Source organism: Apteryx mantelli, chromosome 5 (assembly GCF_036417845.1).
Source record: "Apteryx mantelli isolate bAptMan1 chromosome 5, bAptMan1.hap1, whole genome shotgun sequence".
In the NCBI taxonomy this organism is placed as follows: domain Eukaryota; kingdom Metazoa; phylum Chordata; class Aves; order Apterygiformes; family Apterygidae; genus Apteryx; species Apteryx mantelli.
Window position 1 is genome coordinate 56,751,606 of NC_089982.1, and position 18,003 is coordinate 56,769,608.

The following is an 18,003-nucleotide window of genomic DNA, read 5'->3' on the forward strand; positions in this document are numbered from 1 at the left end:
GGAGGCAGTAATCATTGCAAGCCTTGTAATAAGAAAATAGGAAAATGACTTTTTTTTAAGGAAGTTTGACAAAAAAATGCTCTGAACCTACTGTTAAATCATGCATCAACCATGCTGATGCAAAGCCTATTGCAGCACAGGGCCAAGTCTGGGCAGATGAAGCAGCTTCCCAGTGGGGATAAAAGCAGAGGATCTCCCAGTGCGATGTGGTGTGGCTGGACCAGCCAGGGAACCATTACATTTCCCCTTTGACTTTATGACCCCCCACAATCCAAGCAGCACTAGGTGTATATTGCAGTTGCTACCCATTTTTCAGTTGAAGCTTCATGGACACTTCTTCAGTTCTGATTTCACTAGGACAGACATTCCAAAATGTAGGCCATTAAAAACACCTCTTATCTGTGGGAAAACAACATGATGCAGCAGAACTGACTCATTAAAGAAGACAGATTAATAAAATTGCATGTTCTCCAAAGCTGTTTAGCACCCAAAAACCTTGCTAAAATAGGGTTGTGCCCAGGCTTGCATAGGACTGTTCCCAGTGAAATGGAGGAGGCAGTTTTTGCAAGTGGTGCTAGCCCTGCCAGATTTTCCCACTGCATAAACTTTGCTCGGCTCCTGGTGGCATGGTCACACCGTCTCCCTTGTAGCATCGCATACAGCCAGCCCAGCACAAGCCCTAGTGCCAGCGTACAGGAGGGCGTAAGGTGCGTGCGTACGTGTATGTGTGCACACGCAGAGGGAATATTCAGCAGTACTGTAGTCTTCAGTTGGCTCCAAGTGCTTTTAAGACCATACCCTTAGTAACATTTAGATATTTTAGTTCAATTTTAAATACTCCTATTCATGTCATACAGACTGCATCAGCTGTCTACCAGCTCAATCTTCTAGTTGCAAACTCCTACAAAATAAAGCTGCACCCGATTGTCGAAGTATTTATCCCATGCACTCACAGGAAAAGAACATTCATAAAGAATAAACATCAAGATTTTCCCTGATCCAGCACACATTTGCAAAATGTTTCAGATTTCCAAACTTTACCTCTGTGTGGCCAGACACTGAGATTTTGCTTCAACCCAAGAATTTATTAAGACTTACATGAAAATATTCCATCTTAACATAGTACACAGCAGCATTTGAATACATTTACAAATTTATTTGAACTTTTTTGAACTGCAATTCTACAATTGAGCAACATATCCATAAGTGTTTCATAAACTTTCAAACACTTACATATTTATACATATAGTTTTTGCATATATATATATATATATATATAAAAAAATATTTTTGAGACTCAAGGACTGAGAATAGTCAAAAAGACATTATTGCTACATTTCCATATTTACAAAAACAATGCATAAAACCATTCAAAACACCAAGCCACTGCAAAGTAAGTTTCAAAAATCCCCAAATTATAAAAATATAAATTTCAAGAACGAAAAAACCCAAAACCTCTTTCAGCTAAGTGTCTGTAAAGTACCGAGACATCTATAATTATAACAACTAGTTTGTCTACAGTTGCTCTGAAAGCCAACACACTACAAAAGAGCTTTTATAGCATTAAACTGAAAATGCTCAACAACAAGTATGCATAAGAGTGCCTCCAAACAACTGGCTAACTTTGGAAAGGTGCAACAGCCTAGGTAACTTCAGTGCAAATGGCTGATTTTTGACTAGCTCTGAAAGACAAATTTCTGTAACAATGAACCAAATGCACAGTCATCTAAAGAGTGTGGTATTCCATATAACCTAAAACATACTACCAGTGTGTGTATTTACAACTATCTTGCATTTGGGCAGTTAGTTACACATTTAAAATGAATGTAAACTCAACCAAAATCCTGGTAAAGTATAAATTACAGAGTGCTTAAGTGCATTGTAAATAAATAGGTACTAAACTAGTACTCTGTCTCTGAAATGCTCCTCTCAATGCATTTACTAATTTATAGGTGATGAAAACAAAGGAAGAAAAGAACTAGCAGTGTTTCTGATGGGAAGAAAAGGGGTTACAAAATACTTAAGCACAATCCTGGGCTCAACAGACACTGACCCCAACACCTCCTGCCTGTAAAACAAGACTGAAGGTATGCTTTGTTTTGTCCTGCTTAAAAATTCAGTGCTTCCCAGTTAAGCTCTTCTTCTCCGTTATGGTCCCAGCACTATGATGGAGCTAGAAAGATGAAACAACAGGGGCGTGGGGGGGAGGAATAGCCCTTTCCAGTTAGCGCTATCCACGCCTGTCTGTGAGAAATGTTCACCTGGGTACGGAAAGATAAACAGAGGGCCCTCAGGAGAGGATTTTCTGCTGCTGCTCTCCTTTAGATAAGATGACTCGTTAAACAGTCTCTCCTCCACGCACACAGCTTATTATAAACGGCTCTCCGGTATTTTGACCGATCTAGCAGGGCCCATCTATCTTTGGTGACCACTTTTGGATGCAACTATCAGTAAAACAAGTGTCTGAGCCCTCAGGCTGCCACAGCCGGGGTGCAGGGTGCTTGTGGGCTCCCGGCTCTGGCTCCGCTCGGGATGACACCCAGGCACTGGCAGCTCCTCCCGCAGCCGGAAATGGGGCAGACAGACACAGGACATATCCCCGTGGTACGGCTGCAACCAGCCTGCAAGGCTGGCAGCACAGGTGGGGTACAAAGGCAAAGGTCTGCGCTACCCTCTCGGCACCTGGTTCGAAGGCCAGAGTGCCTGGGAGGGTTTGCGGCCATACAGACCGTGGCACGGCAGAAGGGACTCGTTCCCTTCCCCTCCCTTGCCCTGGCATGTCCAGCACCCTCACTGGCCTCCAGCCTGCAGTATCTGCCTGGGAAAGGCTCGCAGGCACGGCTGGATGTGGAAAGGAGCTTGTAAAGCAATTAGCTTTACATTAATTTATTTCTTAAATCCAGCAAAATAAAGTTAACTAGAAAATGACGAAACGCTTTCCAGGCACAGATCCAGAGCAGGACCGCTGCAGATTTGGTTTGATCTGTAGTCATCTCATTCCACACCCTGGCTCAGGATTTCTTTTTTTTTTTTTTCTTCAGATCTGGCTCTCTACTGCAAATACACACAATATAGCAACATATATACAGCTTCAGATAACATTGCAATGATGCCTGTAACCGTGCTTGGCAGATTAAGTTTATGTGTAACAGTGTGTGGTAAAGGACAGTATTACAACAACAATTCAGGTACACAGTGGTAGTAGTGAGTAAAAGTAAGAGAAATTATTGAAGTCATCCCTCTCTCACCCCCGGCAAATACAAACAGCAAATCCATCTGGGCTCCTCTTCTTCCAGACACCAACTCCTCTTTCAAACACCTTCGCGTACCAGGAGAGGCTGAGTTGATGAAGCGCTGCTACCCACCGAATTAATCCGCGCAGAGTGATCTGTAGCATTTCCTTGACTGGAAGGTGGAGTTGAAAAGTTTGCGTAAACCTGCAGAGCCCAAACACTGTTGTCAATATTTTGCAGAATGCTCCCTTCATGTACACTCAGAAAGCGCTCCTTTGCTAGCAATTTCCCATTATACTATGTGTATGTGTGAAAGATATCCAACTCAGATGTTTCTGCACAAATATAAAAAGAAAGTTTCAAAAGGTCTTGGGCGTAACTGCTCTTTAAATGAGTTAAGAACCTCAATCTCGGTTATTAAAAACACTGCAGCTTAAAACTGCACACTAAATTTAAGCTAAGTTTGAAAAAAACGCAGCTCAGGTTATTGTTAAAATTAACCCAGTAACATCACTAACATTTTCTTCACATTCTTGCTTTTGTTTCAGTAATGCCTGCACCTGCCAAAAATATTCTACAGGATGCAATTGAACACCAACAGCTTTCAGTTTCCTCTTTTCTCAAGTTGTCAGGAAGCCATGTACTTTGTGTCCAAACACAACATCTAGACTGTACAAGCTTTATTTTTAAGCCAGATTATAAACCTCCTTTTTTAAAATCCAATAACGCACAATGTCATGGTGAGAGAAAATCCCAGTCTCTGACATGCCTCAACTTTTTCTTCAGACTGTTTTATCCAGTTATCCTCTCAGAAAAGGTTTTACTAGAGAATGGTCCAAAGAGCAGTGAATACAGTAAGTAGTTTGTCACAACATACCTCCAAAGTTATATAAATATAGCTAGGTGAAGTAACTGAGAAGAGATGGAATAGCAGAAAAAGCTCAACTCCTTTGTCCAGAAAGCTTTTCAAATAAAAGCTAAATATTCTTCATTTCTGAGATTTCTCCCAGACAAATAGAGACTTTCATAGTTTAGGATATGATGAATTTATGAGGTACCACTGCATTTTGTATCATCAAAACTGCTGTGGTGGGTATATTTTGAGCGTGAAACATCAAACCGTGCAAAGACTGTTGTCTAGCTGGTACCTGTTTCAGCGTATGGGCCTCGACAACTATTGCACATCTGGGGAGAAATGGCGCAACAAAGCAGAAGTGAGTAGCACAGAGATAGTTCCTGCCACCCAAACTCACAGTGCAAAAGTACATAAATAATAGTGGAAAACTCATGAAGCGCCTAGGTCCTTTGCTTCTCCCAGCTCTAGTCTAAGGTCTTGCTTGAAACAGTTTTGACCCCAAAAGACTGATGAGCCATATGGAGCCCACGCTTACCCGGGGGGCATTATCTGAAAGCTGCTGCTCAATCAGCTGGACAATTTGTTTAAATGTGGGTCTCTGTAAAGGATCAGCATCCCAGCAACTCTTCATTATGTCATACCTGCAAAGATACTAAAATTAAGTACTGCTGATGAGGGAATTCTGAGAGCTGTTGTCTCGCCTCTATTATTACTTTTAGAGAGTGAACAGACAGAAAAGTGTGACCGGGTCTCACCATTTAACTTGTTTAAATGGCTTGTAAGAATAGAAATAGTACTGTTAACACCTCAGCTTATGACAACAAAGGACTCAATACTAAGGAGAGGCTCTGGACACAGTTTTCTTCGACAGCTTGCTAAGTGCCAGTCTGTTTACAAAACAGTGAATGAGGGATGGCTCCTAATGAAGATAAGTGGCCAGTCCCTTGTGGTCAGGAAGTACAGCACAAAGGCAGATGTTGTACACTTTGATGATACATCTTACTGACTGCTTTATCTGAAATAAAAATGTTTAGTATGTTCTGCAATCTGTCAATACTTGAGTGACACGGAGCAGATGCCATGGCAAAATGATCAGATGTTAAAAGGCAAGAGTGTATTGCACTGTATGCAACAACACAGGCATGTATTACACTAGCTAGATTACATGAATTATTTAAAATGTGAAAGGAACTTAAAGACAATGGAGCAGTATGAAGAGTCTTAATACAAATATGGCAGCTTCCCTTCCTTTGCGTCATCGCTGGTAATTTGGTGATTAGAGGTGCTGGCTGCTTGCTTACATTTCAGGTGGTGCACACTCGGGGCTGAACATCCTGTATCCCTCCTTGATCATTTTATAGAACTTGGAGTCCACAGGCATCCCTGGATACGGGCTGCTTCCTGTTAAGAGGGCAAGCGAGCAACGTCATCTCTGCATCAGGAATAAAATCAAGATGCACACAAATCTCCTAAACCACAGATCTCAAAGCAGCTTACCTAAAGAAAAGAGTTCCCACAGCAATATTCCGTAAGACCAGACATCACTCTCAAAGGTGTAAACGCAATTAAAAATACTTTCAGGTGCCATCCACTTCACAGGAAGTCGAGCCTTTCCAGGGAAAAGAGATTCAAGTAAGACAATGGACATAAGATGTAAAATTTAACAATATAAAATGAACTTTTTATACTTAATATGTGCTTTGAATACTTGTTTAATTAAATAACAGAAGTATCCAGCCAAAAATGGAAATCTCTGTATTTCAGAGAGAAGCACAAGTGCTTCACGGTTACTGATCCATCTTTCTATGGGTCCACCAAACTTGTGCAGCTCCTTGCACTCTGATTTTCTGTATACTGTGTGATTCCCTTTGTCTGGTTATAAGGGGTGGCAGGAAATCAGAGCGCAAGAGTATGTATAAACATGGCACCGTTCCTTATGCAAACATACAAGCCTCCTTTTGCGGACTGGCCATCATAGCTATCACTGAAAAGGTCCACATACTCAGTTAAAACATCTGCTTTAGCTCCTCAGTATATCAGAAAAAAACTGAAAATTCACATGAAAAAATACATATTGACAATTTTCAGAGGTTCATGTGGGAACAGACATTCCTCAGGAATGCTAACTGGAGCAGAAGAAAGGGTAAATAGCATAGGAAGCCTTTGGATTTGCTTCCATTTTCCTCTCCCTACTCTGCCCTTTTCCTTGTCTGACTGGGGGAGCCAGTTAAGCCTCTGTCCTAAGCACTTGTCCTGCAACAGAAGAAACCAGACCTCTTCCTTTTAAGTGATCTTGCAACAATATGTACAAACATATATTTCAACCATATCACAGAGAAGAGCCTTGATGTCTTGTAAGGGAAGGAGACAGATTTGGAAAGGGGATAAATGGAAAAGAGAAGAAATCAGGGGGAGGACAGGTAGGATTTTTCATCAGCTGCCTAATGTTTCAGGTAACTGTAAGAACATGCAGCTCAACAGAGAGGCAACCAGAGGTCTTTATGTCCTGAACAATGCAGATAGCAAGCACTCTTCTTGGCCAGGCTCCCAGCTCTGTCAAGGTGCTGCCTCCCAGCAGTGTCCAGGCGCTGCCTCCCAGCAGTGTCCAGGCCAGCAATGTCCCAGCACTCCTGACCTGGTTTAAGATCAGGCCAGATGCTACCAGATGCCCCCTGCAGCCACTGCTTCCTCTCTCTCCAGGCGCCTATCCTCTTCTGACCCTTTCAGGCTAAGTAAAATCCAGGAAATTTAAAGTATAGTCAAGACAAGTAAAACGTAATTACTTACTGCCCACTTCCCTCATAAGCAGCTGGTCTATACTTCCCAATCCTAGGTGCATTGATTGACCAAGCAACTCCTGACCTGACACTGAGCCTGAAAACAGTCTTCTTAACACTAAATGCCACTGAGTATTTTGCCGGGAGAGCCATTCCTGAATTATCTGGGCTCCTGATGTTCCCTAACCTCAACTTCCAGGTGTACAACAGCTGGCACCAACACTGGTTTTGAAGACAACAAATAAAACCTTCCCTCCACCCCCCGCAGCCTAAAATAGGGTTGCTCTGGTTGCCTGGGACCTGAGGGACTGCTGGGGGACAGCAGAGATATGTGAGACACCTGAGGTGTCGTGAACCGAGGTTAACTGAGAGGGGCAAAAAACATCTGTGAGAAATGCTCAAGCGTGGGATCTTCTTTCTTTTCCAGCCTGACAAAAGCCCGGATGGGTAACCTGCGGTTTGTGTTGTCAAGCCCTTAACTAGAGGCCAACATTTGACTGTCTGACCACTGAGCAATCAGATGGGGGGCAGCGGGGAGGGCTGCTTTGTTGAACACAGATCTTCATTTCTTTGAAAAACTGAACAAATCAAAATGTGTGTGCTCTGAAGGCAGTGGATGGGTGCACATATGTGAAGTGGAATTAAAACAGTAACATAAACAGCAAAAATCAGTTTGAGATGCAAAATACCTGTGGGCAAATCACCTTCCCAGCACACATCTCCAGCTTAACCATAGACAGGCTTAATTTTCTTTTGCAGTAAGGCTCTTTTTACTGCTCTTGCATTTTAAAGGGGACTTCAAGCACTGCCAGTATAATCTGCATCACTTCAAAGTGCCTTTGTACCTCTGCAAAGGTCTAGTAGGTACTAGTGTAATTGATACTCTTCTGCATAGGAGGGTTTAAACTTGTCTCATCAAAATATTGGGTCTCATTCCAACTAATGTTTACCTATTACAGGGTGGGAGCTATGGCTGCAAGTTAAAGCCATATTTATTACACATAAAAGGCTAGAGTAAGTATATGGAATCAGAGAAAAATCAAGGCTTCTGTGCTTCCCACTCTACCTTAACCAATAAATTCACACTTCTAGAATCTCATTTCTGTTGTCTGAGTAACATTTTATAACAAAGAAGAGGATGCAAAAGGCTGGCTATTTAGATATTTTTAAAATACATTTTTTGAGTCATGGACAAAAACAGCAATGCCCAGAGGAAAAGTTTCCAAGTAATTACTTTTAGGATTGGTCTACCAGAAGTACTCACAGAGTTGTAACTTTTATTATGTTCAGATATAGCAGAAAGACTACGCTTTATATTGGTGCAACAAAAGCATCTCCTCTAGTATAACATATATTCAGTTACAAGCATGGTTTCTCAATTATAGCAGCATGAATATACCAAACATTTGTCAGCACGCTTATCTAGGTCAGGAATTGCTCCTCTTCACAGTTCTGGCCTGATCAGCACAGATAAATACCAAAATTGGGAAGTTTAGATATGGTCTAACTAAGAAAGAGATTTCTCTGCAAGTCAAGAAAATATAGAGGAACTCCCCAAATTTAAAATTGGTGGATTAAGTATCATATATACTTACATTTCCTTTGACCACATAATTTGAATCATTCCTTATATCTCTTGCCAGGCCAAAGTCACAGATTTTTGTTATTCGACCATGAGTGAGGAGAATATTTCTTGCTGCCAGATCCCTATGAATGCACTAAATAACAAACAGACAAACAAATGAAGTTATTTTATAATATCCTTAAAGCACTGCTGCTTGGTTGCATGTTTTCTTAGCTATATACTTACTGTATTATGCATTTTTGGTAAGCTGAAAGTCATAATGAAGCCATGTGTTAAAAAGCTTACTCAGAAGATTAAAAATTCTGGTGTAGTATCTTTACTATCACGCTATTGATCCACGTAGTTAAGGTTGTCTATGCATTTCTTTTAGAAAAGACCACTTGCAGTCACTTTAAATTTTCCAACATTTCACATTTGCAGCTAAAGTTTAATGTACTTGTTCTATGCTGAGGACAGAATTTTTTCTTGAACTTTTTATCAAAAAATCATTGACCTGTTTCCTAACATAAGACAAATAAGGGGCAAATGTGGCTTGATTCTAAAACAATTCCAACCCTTTATTAAGCCCAGTGGCTTGTAGATGAGGGGGAAGTGCTGAAAAGCTGAAAATAGGGAAGATCATGGTAACAATTTCAAAGCGTACAAGTTAGGAGACTCACTCCCATTTCAAAAATACTCCTCTGGACGACTAGAGTCACCACCTGCCTAGGAGAGCTTTATGAGCAGCTCTAAGCCTTTGAAAATACTGTAAGTTTTCAAACGTCAGTATCTTTTAATGAACACTGTGATGTGTTCAATGACCTAGCTAGCTTATCTTCCAGTTTTCATTTGAGAAGTATGCACATGTTTGTAACTGCAGCTATAGAAGGGTTGTTGAGTTTACCAGGAGTCATATTTTCTTTCTACGCAACTGTGCAGTGCATTTATGTGCATTTATGAAATGAGGTAGCTCTTTAACAGAATTGTCTTTCTCCATCTACTACAGAAAGCACAGCCTTAAGCTCTTACTTTACTGATCGTATATAATAGGCAGGACACAGCTGTCTACAAACAGCTGAAGATGCTTCAATTTTTCCCTTCATTTTTTCCTCGAAATACAAAATTTAAGGAATTCCATGCAAAAATGACTTAAAATATCGGAAGAGCTGATCAATTCAAAGTCAGCAAATGATAACTGCAGGTTGCAATAAGCAACCTATTCTCTGTCCCTTTGCACACTTACGCTGAGGAACTATTTTTAATGACAATTACTGTCTTGGTCAAATCCCAGTCCAAAATATTGTTCACTTTGCATGTGGAAAGCTAACAGCATAATTGCACTGAAGGAGTAAAGTGAAGAAATGGCCATATATCCAGTGAGTCTCTGCCTAACCCCTCCAAAAGTAGTGCATTTTTTATTGAATAAAGACTTTGTCCATTGGAGGAAGAACTGCCTTGTGATTAAGGCACTGTGCGCTCATCAAGGGCATCACACCCCCAGGAAAGACTCATATCCTGACTCCCCCACAGAGACACTTTTATGCCTCTGAGCCCTGACACGCAAACATGTTGCAAAAGAGCAGCTGGGCACTCTGCGCTGCTGGTCCGCACGGGCCCCCCTTCTCTGAGGGCTTGCTTTGGTAAACCTGGGGCAACTTACCCCCCCGCCTAAACAACTGCGCATTGACTAGCTTCAGCTAAGGGCATGTATGAATAAACACAACGACCAAAGAGGACCAAATATAGGAACTTGCTACCACAGAGTAACTTAACTCTGTGATAAGGCCCCTAATTCTGGGCTGTCAAACAGATACAACATGTTGCTTCCCAACCTCACTGAGATGTGATGTTACACTCATTATTGCCTTTGCTACTCATTGACACAGTGGCTGTTTCCATCAATGAAAAGACTATAAGGAAAGCATTCATCAGGAATGATGCACAGTGAATTTCTGGGGCTATCTATACGAAAACAAATAAAGAACATGTGTGCTAAGCACCACCTGTCCTGAACAGCGAAAAATGTAGGAGTCTGGTGAAGACTGTTAAAATCTGTAATGTAATGTATTTGCCTGTGAGGCCTGTTTTGAAGCTGACAATAGCTGAAAAATAAGCTAAAGGGCTTGGAAGGAGGAACAGCAGGAAAAAAAAAGAAACACTCAACTTTGTAAGTGCCAGTTTCAACACGGACTTCTGCTGGAGCAGAATTAGGGCCACACTTCCCACTATTAACACAGGATCACTGTATTACCTTACTTCCCTTAAACTGGTTAAGTTGTTTTTGGCACTGTATCCAAGGTACAACTATACAATCCTGTCTCTATATTAGCTACAATTTTTATTTTTACATGTTAACTGGCATTTTTCATTTGTCTTCATAGGGAGACCATAATTATGCAGTGTTTAAGACTACTGTTCTGTACAAATACCTTTCTGATATGCAAAACCCCTCCTGTGAAACCCAGAGAATGCCTATTATGCTCAGTGTAGGCAATGAAGATCATTTGTGAGTCTCTAGGCTGATTTTACCTTTTAAGAAAATTAAAAAAACATATATATGTATTCTGTACATTAAGCTGTAACACTAAAAAAGCACACTGCATGATAACTCCCTTCTCTAAAAGCAGTATTCTGTATGACAGAAGTATGAACTGTGGCACTGTTTAAAACTTAACAGATACTCAAGACTTTTTTGTGCAAATAGACAGCTTTTCAGCTGTCTTCATACTGTTCTTTAGTTTGCAAACTCTTCAGAGGTGCCATAGAGAATAAATCTTAAAATTTCAAGACTGAATTGTTTTTGAAGGCATCCAAACATTAGGGATCTGATTCCTTCATGAATGCCATCTAATTCCCACACACCACAGAAGTCTCTGAAAAAACAGCTCCTTGGGATTTGTATGGGTTTCAGTGTCTCCCAAGTCGTAAGGAGTTCTCATGAGGCTATCTGTGTGCTCCAGGAAACAAACAAAGGGCTGAAGATCAAACCCATAAGAGGTACCATCCAAACTAGGAAGGGTAGCTGCACCCGCTGTCTCCCCACACGCGATATTATTAATCAGCGACGTTTCAGGGTGCAGCAAACATATTTCACTGCAGTTCCTCTCATCTGTCTCCTCTTTTGATGTTTCTATGACCACTTTCTGTTCATGAACGAGGCCTGTAATCCTACTAGCCTGAACGATGGATATGCAGCGGCATTGCTTCATGTTGACTACTGTACGCGCCATGTTCTGTTTTACAGAAGGAAAAATCACTTTTGGCAGACGAGCACTTCTCAGTACAGAACTTCAAGACTAGCCAAAGCTTCACGTATCAGAAGAAGCATCTCAGTTTGCAGTGCTTGTTACAAAGAACACAGTGGAAATATTCAGCATTTAAACATGTGGACTACATTAAAAATCTACAAGCGATGCTAAAGGAAATCAGAAATCTAAATTCTGTTCAGCTCTCGAAAATTTTTAACTTACATTTTTAGAGGCAAGGAAGCTCATGCCCTTTGCTACTTGGTAAGAAAAGCTTAGCAGATCTTCAACATCTAGAGCAAGTTCATCGTCTTCCAACATAGAAAGGGTAACATCCTGATCAGTGTAGGATCCTACGCAATATAAACACCAACAGCTTTTGAGTGGACTATGTATAATCATATAGAAACAGATTTGTTTTACATTAAACGAAACAATGATCTGAACAAGTACCAGACTAAACTACCACACAAATAACCCATTGCCAAGTAGTAAAAAATAATCCTGGTACTCCATGTAACTGTGGAAAAATACAAGACATTATAATTTAGCATATTATTCTTTTTAATCCTTCTCATATCAATGGGTTTTAATTATCCACATCCAAGAGAAAAAAAGTATTTTAAAACTGAAAAAATCCATAAAGCCTTCCTCTCTACACTCCAAGTGCAGATACGATTTCTTGTATTGTACTTACCAGACTTCACTGGTCTTTTTTTATCAGCTTTTGGTGGGACTGCATATGACACTCCTGGTTTCATGTCCATGTACTCATTGACAACATCACTGCAGAGGCAGCAGATGAAATGAAATGTCATTTAGTGAGAAGGTCTCAAAAACCATTCAAAGAAAAAGCGAACATTAAGCCAACATTCTGAATATAATGCTTTACAAATTAATAATATTGGAAAATTATGGGTGTCTAAAAAAGATGAGAAAAGGCCTATATAGAAAGAGAGGGCTGTCAGGAGAATTTACAGTGCATCTCAAAGTTTGGAGTTTGGCTCAGGTAAGCAAACAAAACCTTTCACATGCGTACTGCTTATCGAGACTAGAGTCTCTATACATTAATGGCCAGATGTTTCATAGGATCTGCTAATGCTTCCTTCTTTCACTTAGGCCAACTTCTATCACAGTATTTCAGCAATTCAAGTGGCAATTGAAATGCAGAAGACAAAATGGTAAAAAAAAAAAAAGTTAAATTCAGAACTTCATGAGTTCCAAAGGGGATTCACTTAGATTTCAAAGAATCAGCCAAGACTTGGGACAGCGATCTCCTACTTTTTTTTATTTAAGTTTTCTTATTGCTTATTTTCTTATTTATAATTCATCTGTACAGATTCTCATACTATATGGTTTATAAATACAAAGTTAGGCACCTTTAGAAACAATGGATGGGCTTCAGCATTTTTCACTTAGATGAACAAAACATGCCATTAGAACTCACATATATAGATAGCCCTTCTCTATTTTGAGATACCTATTTACTTTATGAACATAACTGCAGCCACAGAGCTAACATGGGAAGTAGTTATGAGATCACCAATAGCTCTAGTCACCACCAAACCACAAACACTTCTGGAGCATTTAACAGCTGCAGCTTTACAGTAAAAGCTAATATGAGAATTTGGTAAATGCTCCGCTGTTATTACCTCAATTTACAAAGTACGCTCAAGCAGTGAGATTCTAACTTCCGCTCAAAAGAGGACACACACCTGTGGAAAATCACAGCTTCCTGTTCCTAATGAAAAGGAGCCATTTCTTTAAATCCATCTGTGGTACCATGAACTATCCACTTATTGCCATGGCACATACAGCCTCGCTATGAATATGTCTTGCTGGGACAAGGAACTGTACTTCCTAAGGCACTTACTGGCTCTTCCGAGTTGTGTTTGCCAACAGAGTAATGGACCCACTGAGGCCACACACAGACTAAAACCAAAAATGGACAGGTTATTGTAACAGACCCTAAGTTTTGGCAAATTAATTCTCTTTTACTTTCTAAAAGGAAGGAGGTAGCAGGAAATCTGCTTGGAAATGTACTTGGAGAGAACATCACGCTTGTATCTAAAACAGAACAGTGAAAAATATACAGATGAAGTAACTACAAAATAAAAGTACAAGAGCAATCTCAGAATGGTGACATGGGTTGTATTATCACAAAATCTAGTGAGCTATCAGTGACAGCTTGCCTCTAATACAGTAAGACACTGTTTTTATTGTAAAAAGTCATTTCTGAAGGCAGGAACTTACGAGAGCTCAGAATATTAACACCACAACACTGGGGGAATTGTCATTCAAGCTGCTAAATGAGTGCTGCCAACAATTAACAGCAATGATAAACACAAATACATATTAAGATTAGAGCCAAGGAGTTGCGTGAAATAACTACAGGAAATTTGATAAAGAAGTAAAACACAGAGTGCATACAATGAATTGAGCTCTGTTAGAATAAACCACCCACAGTACAAATGATCTCTTTAATTAAATTGTTTTCTTGCACAGCAAAGAATCTTCGAAGCCTGCTGCAGGAAAGGTTTCTCCAAATTTCTTATCGCTAATAAACTTTGATATCCCCTCCTTTTGTATTTCTCAAAACGCAGGTTCATTTCAGCAGGTCATACTTACGCTGCAGGCTCTGCCTGATGCAAAAGATTCTCGTAAACTGCTGTTTCTGTGTGTTCATCATGTTTCGGACAAATAAATGAATCTCGTTTCCGCCTCAGAAAATTCAAAAGATCACCATAGCAGCAATATTCTGTAATCACCAGAGTGGGACCTGTAGATGTATGTGAGGTTGAGAAAGCAGGTGAGCATTGTTTTCAAAGCATAAAAAAACCTTATATAGAAATAGCATTCAGCTAAACACACAAACTAGACTATTAAAAATCACACTACCCAACACTGTCTAGACTTGAAAAGTTATAGAAGAGTAACCTCCACATCCTCCCTTTCACAGATCAGTAACTACTGTCCAGCTAAAGCTGTGTCACTCCCAATTAATTTTTTCCCCCTCAATAGTATTGAATTATACAAAAATTAAACAAATAAGTCTTTTTCCCTCTCTTCATATGATAATGTTTCTGGCCAGACACATCTGTTTGATTTTGTTCACTTCCTGAAGGAAGTTATTTGTTCCAAACGTTGGAGTAATTCAAGCTTCAAACATTAATCCTTTTGATTCACTTCTGTTTACAGTAGAGCTTCACACTTCTTCAGTAATGTTTTGGAAATGATGTAGAGTGTTATATTCTGCAGTATAATAGGAAAAATCATTCAAACAGAACAGCCTGCTGAGACAGAAAACCACACTGCACAAGGTCTTAGAATATTAAAATGAAATCTAAAAGGAGAATCAAGTCATCTCCAGTGCGGATGTTTATAGATCAAATATATGTTTTCTGAGTGAATGACTACAGCTATGACACTTGAATGTGTAATCATGCTGAATGTTATTTCTTCTGCGAGGTTACTCTCTTCCACCATTTCCTAACCTCAACAGTTTATTTCTATTTTCTGCATTTAATAATTATAGGTTTTATAATAGCAAAAACAGTGATTATCTCAGGATTTTCTTAGAGTTCCCATGATTTTGCAGCTGTCTGAAATAGATATGCACTTAGGCCAGTGAATCTGCTTTGTTGATCTCTTAAACAAAATTGCTTCATCCTATTTTTAAACCATTAAATGTGAAAGTGAGAAATGTTGTGCTTGCCTAAAGCCCTGAATTTTTACAAGCTCCTTTTCTTTGAAAAATGGAACAAAAACCTGAAGAGCAAATATTTGTGTAAGAAAGAATGTAATCTTTTTATTAAAATGCACATAAATTAAAAACGAGCGTTATGGTTCTTAAGGAATAGGGCTGTATCCACTCTGTATTGACACTTCAGCTGTTTTATAGCTTTTATTATATCAGAAAATAAACATATTACTAATGTTAATAATGTTAATGTATAATGTTATAATGTGAATGTCAATATTCTTAAATATAAGACATTTGGGCTGTGCAATGCTATTTATTTGGGAAATTCCTTTTCTCAACTTTTTATTGTTTAGATTTGTAACTTCAATGGTGCATTAACAAATACACTAAGAGTTTAAGCAGAACACTGGAGGACGATACAAGATAAGCCTGCTGACTTCATCTTGGATGCCAACAAGCAACCAATTCACATATCTTTTCTCATTCCTGAGAAACAGGGTAATGGAGAAAAAACTTAAGCCATACATGATGATAGCCATGATGATCTGTGAACCACCTAAGCAAGCATTTAAGATTTCTATACTTAACAGTACTGGATTCTTCTTCACAAGGTTCCTCCTTCTGACCACAAACAAAAAAGGAATAGAAAAAAATCAATAAGCTGTTGATAACCCTACCTCCAATAGTGCAAGCTCCAAGTAGATTCACAATATTAATGTGGTTACCAAGGTAACTCAGGACTTTAAGCTCTGACATCAAAGCTTCTCTTTCTGTTAAATGGGCACTTGCTGCAAGGTAAAATACAACATTCAGTAAATAAGACTCTTATCAGAGGGAAGTTAGAAAAAAATTGTACAATATATTACAGCAACTTACGTTTCAACATTTTTACCGCTACTGTCATAGCAGCATCAGATTTAAACAGACCGTAGGCAGTGGCTTCAACTACCTTTCCAAAAGCTCCAGCACCAAGAGTTTTACCTAATAAAACCAAACAAAATATTTCATTACAACTTGGAACACTTCTTCATAAAAGGTTCAACATTTTATTTTATGGTATCAAGGAAGCTATTCTAGATATGTCTACTTGCTTTTTCTCCCAAGGTAGGTACGAGCAATTATCACTGTGTTCATTACTGCGCAATGTCTTTTTGACAAAACCCTGCTGTGTTTGACCATGATCTCATTTTATGAGACCTGAAGGCTTCATCTTGCAGAAGAAGTTAAATAAATCTAAACTAACCAAAACTCAGCCGGTTTCTAGGAAATTCCCATTTGTGATCATAAGGAAGTTGTGTTGGGTCTATGTAAACATAGTTGTTTCCATTTATTTCTTCCACAACTTTCCACTGAACTTCGTATTTGGGTTTCTGGAAAGGAAAGAGGATGGTTGTCACTACTGAAGCATCTGCAGTTGCTTCATACACTTTAGCAAATCAGGCAAAGGAGCTTCTAATTTTACCTGCAAATATATGTACACCAGAATCATGACCATGATGCACATCAGTCCTGCGGCTACTCCAAATGCAATTAATAAAGGTGTGAAAAGGGTATGGGTACGGATTTGTTCTGTAAAGAAACAGAAAATTCCGCTTAAATACTGAGTAAGAAAAACGATATTAAAAAGATTCAGGTGAAAAATCTTTTCCTGATTCTTCCATGTTGAACAAAGTTTGGGGTTTTTACTTTCCCAGATGTGCTCCAAATACCTCAGAATCACTTTCCTGAGTGAACTCTAAGAAGGCATAGGAACCATGCAGTTTGTTTCTTCACCAGTCCCAGCTTCAACAAGTTAGAAGTCATGAAACCAAGACCAATTAACGCAGGGCTTTCACATGATCATGGTCAAGATAGATTAAAGACAGAAGCTTATGAGTGGGACTTTTCTTAAAATCCAGTTTTCCAAGTATGACCTCTACAACATATTCCTGGCAAGTAGAGGTTGTGCAAAGTAGTAAAGGAATACCACTGTAATAAAATCAATATGCCCCAAATTTGGCTTACTTGTTTATATGCCATACCTGGGTGTAACAGAAAAAAGCAGAACATTTGATTTTGCAAAGAAGAGCGAAGATTTACAAACACGTTTCAATTCACCTGGGTTGTAGTGTTTTTTTATTTTTGCAAACCCACAAATATTGCTATGAATGACAAAACCCTTAAGCACTTTTGCAGTATGATGTTGTTGCTTCTTTTACAAGACCAGGGCCTCTGGGCTCCAGTCAAGACTGAGACTCCATGTTCCCGAGACATTGTAAAAAACAGAAAAAAATGCAGTCTTTCCTTGAAAGAGCTGATGGCCTAAACAGTCACGACAGACAAAGACAGGAAAAGAAAAAGGCAGAGAGAGATAAAGTAACCCACTGTAATGCTGTAGGTGGTTTATCTCTGTGCTAGATCACACTGCAGACAGAAGAAAACCAGCTAACAGTCATGCTGCAGCTTTGGAGCAGTTAACAGACTATACCACGGTATTTATTGAAAAATGAAAAGTAATGCATTGACAGTAAGAAAATGTAGTTTAATATGTTATCATGCACTCAGACACAGTACCATAAGCTTTATTATGGCAAAGGTAACACACTGAAAGTATTAATTCTCTTATGATGGAAAGAGCTGAATGGC

The 18,003-nt window shown here is 39.4% G+C and overlaps 1 protein-coding gene across 1 annotated transcript in view; it reads right to left on the reverse strand.

The window, feature by feature from the left end:
* Positions 1-996: 996 nt before the first annotated feature.
* KIT (KIT proto-oncogene, receptor tyrosine kinase) overlaps positions 997-18,003 on the reverse strand; it is a 58,161-nt gene continuing 41,154 nt past the window's right edge. Inside the window, exons 10-21 of the mRNA XM_067297150.1 lie at positions 16,841-16,947; positions 16,622-16,748; positions 16,255-16,359; positions 16,056-16,166; positions 14,304-14,454; positions 12,373-12,461; positions 11,901-12,028; positions 8,462-8,584; positions 5,587-5,698; positions 5,391-5,490; positions 4,625-4,730; positions 997-3,437 (exon numbers count right to left, since the gene is read on the reverse strand). Coding sequence (XP_067153251.1) covers positions 3,312-3,437; positions 4,625-4,730; positions 5,391-5,490; positions 5,587-5,698; positions 8,462-8,584; positions 11,901-12,028; positions 12,373-12,461; positions 14,304-14,454; positions 16,056-16,166; positions 16,255-16,359; positions 16,622-16,748; positions 16,841-16,947 — 1,385 coding nt within the window. The 3' untranslated portion in view covers positions 997-3,311. The remainder of the gene's footprint in view (positions 3,438-4,624; positions 4,731-5,390; positions 5,491-5,586; positions 5,699-8,461; positions 8,585-11,900; positions 12,029-12,372; positions 12,462-14,303; positions 14,455-16,055; positions 16,167-16,254; positions 16,360-16,621; positions 16,749-16,840; positions 16,948-18,003) is intronic.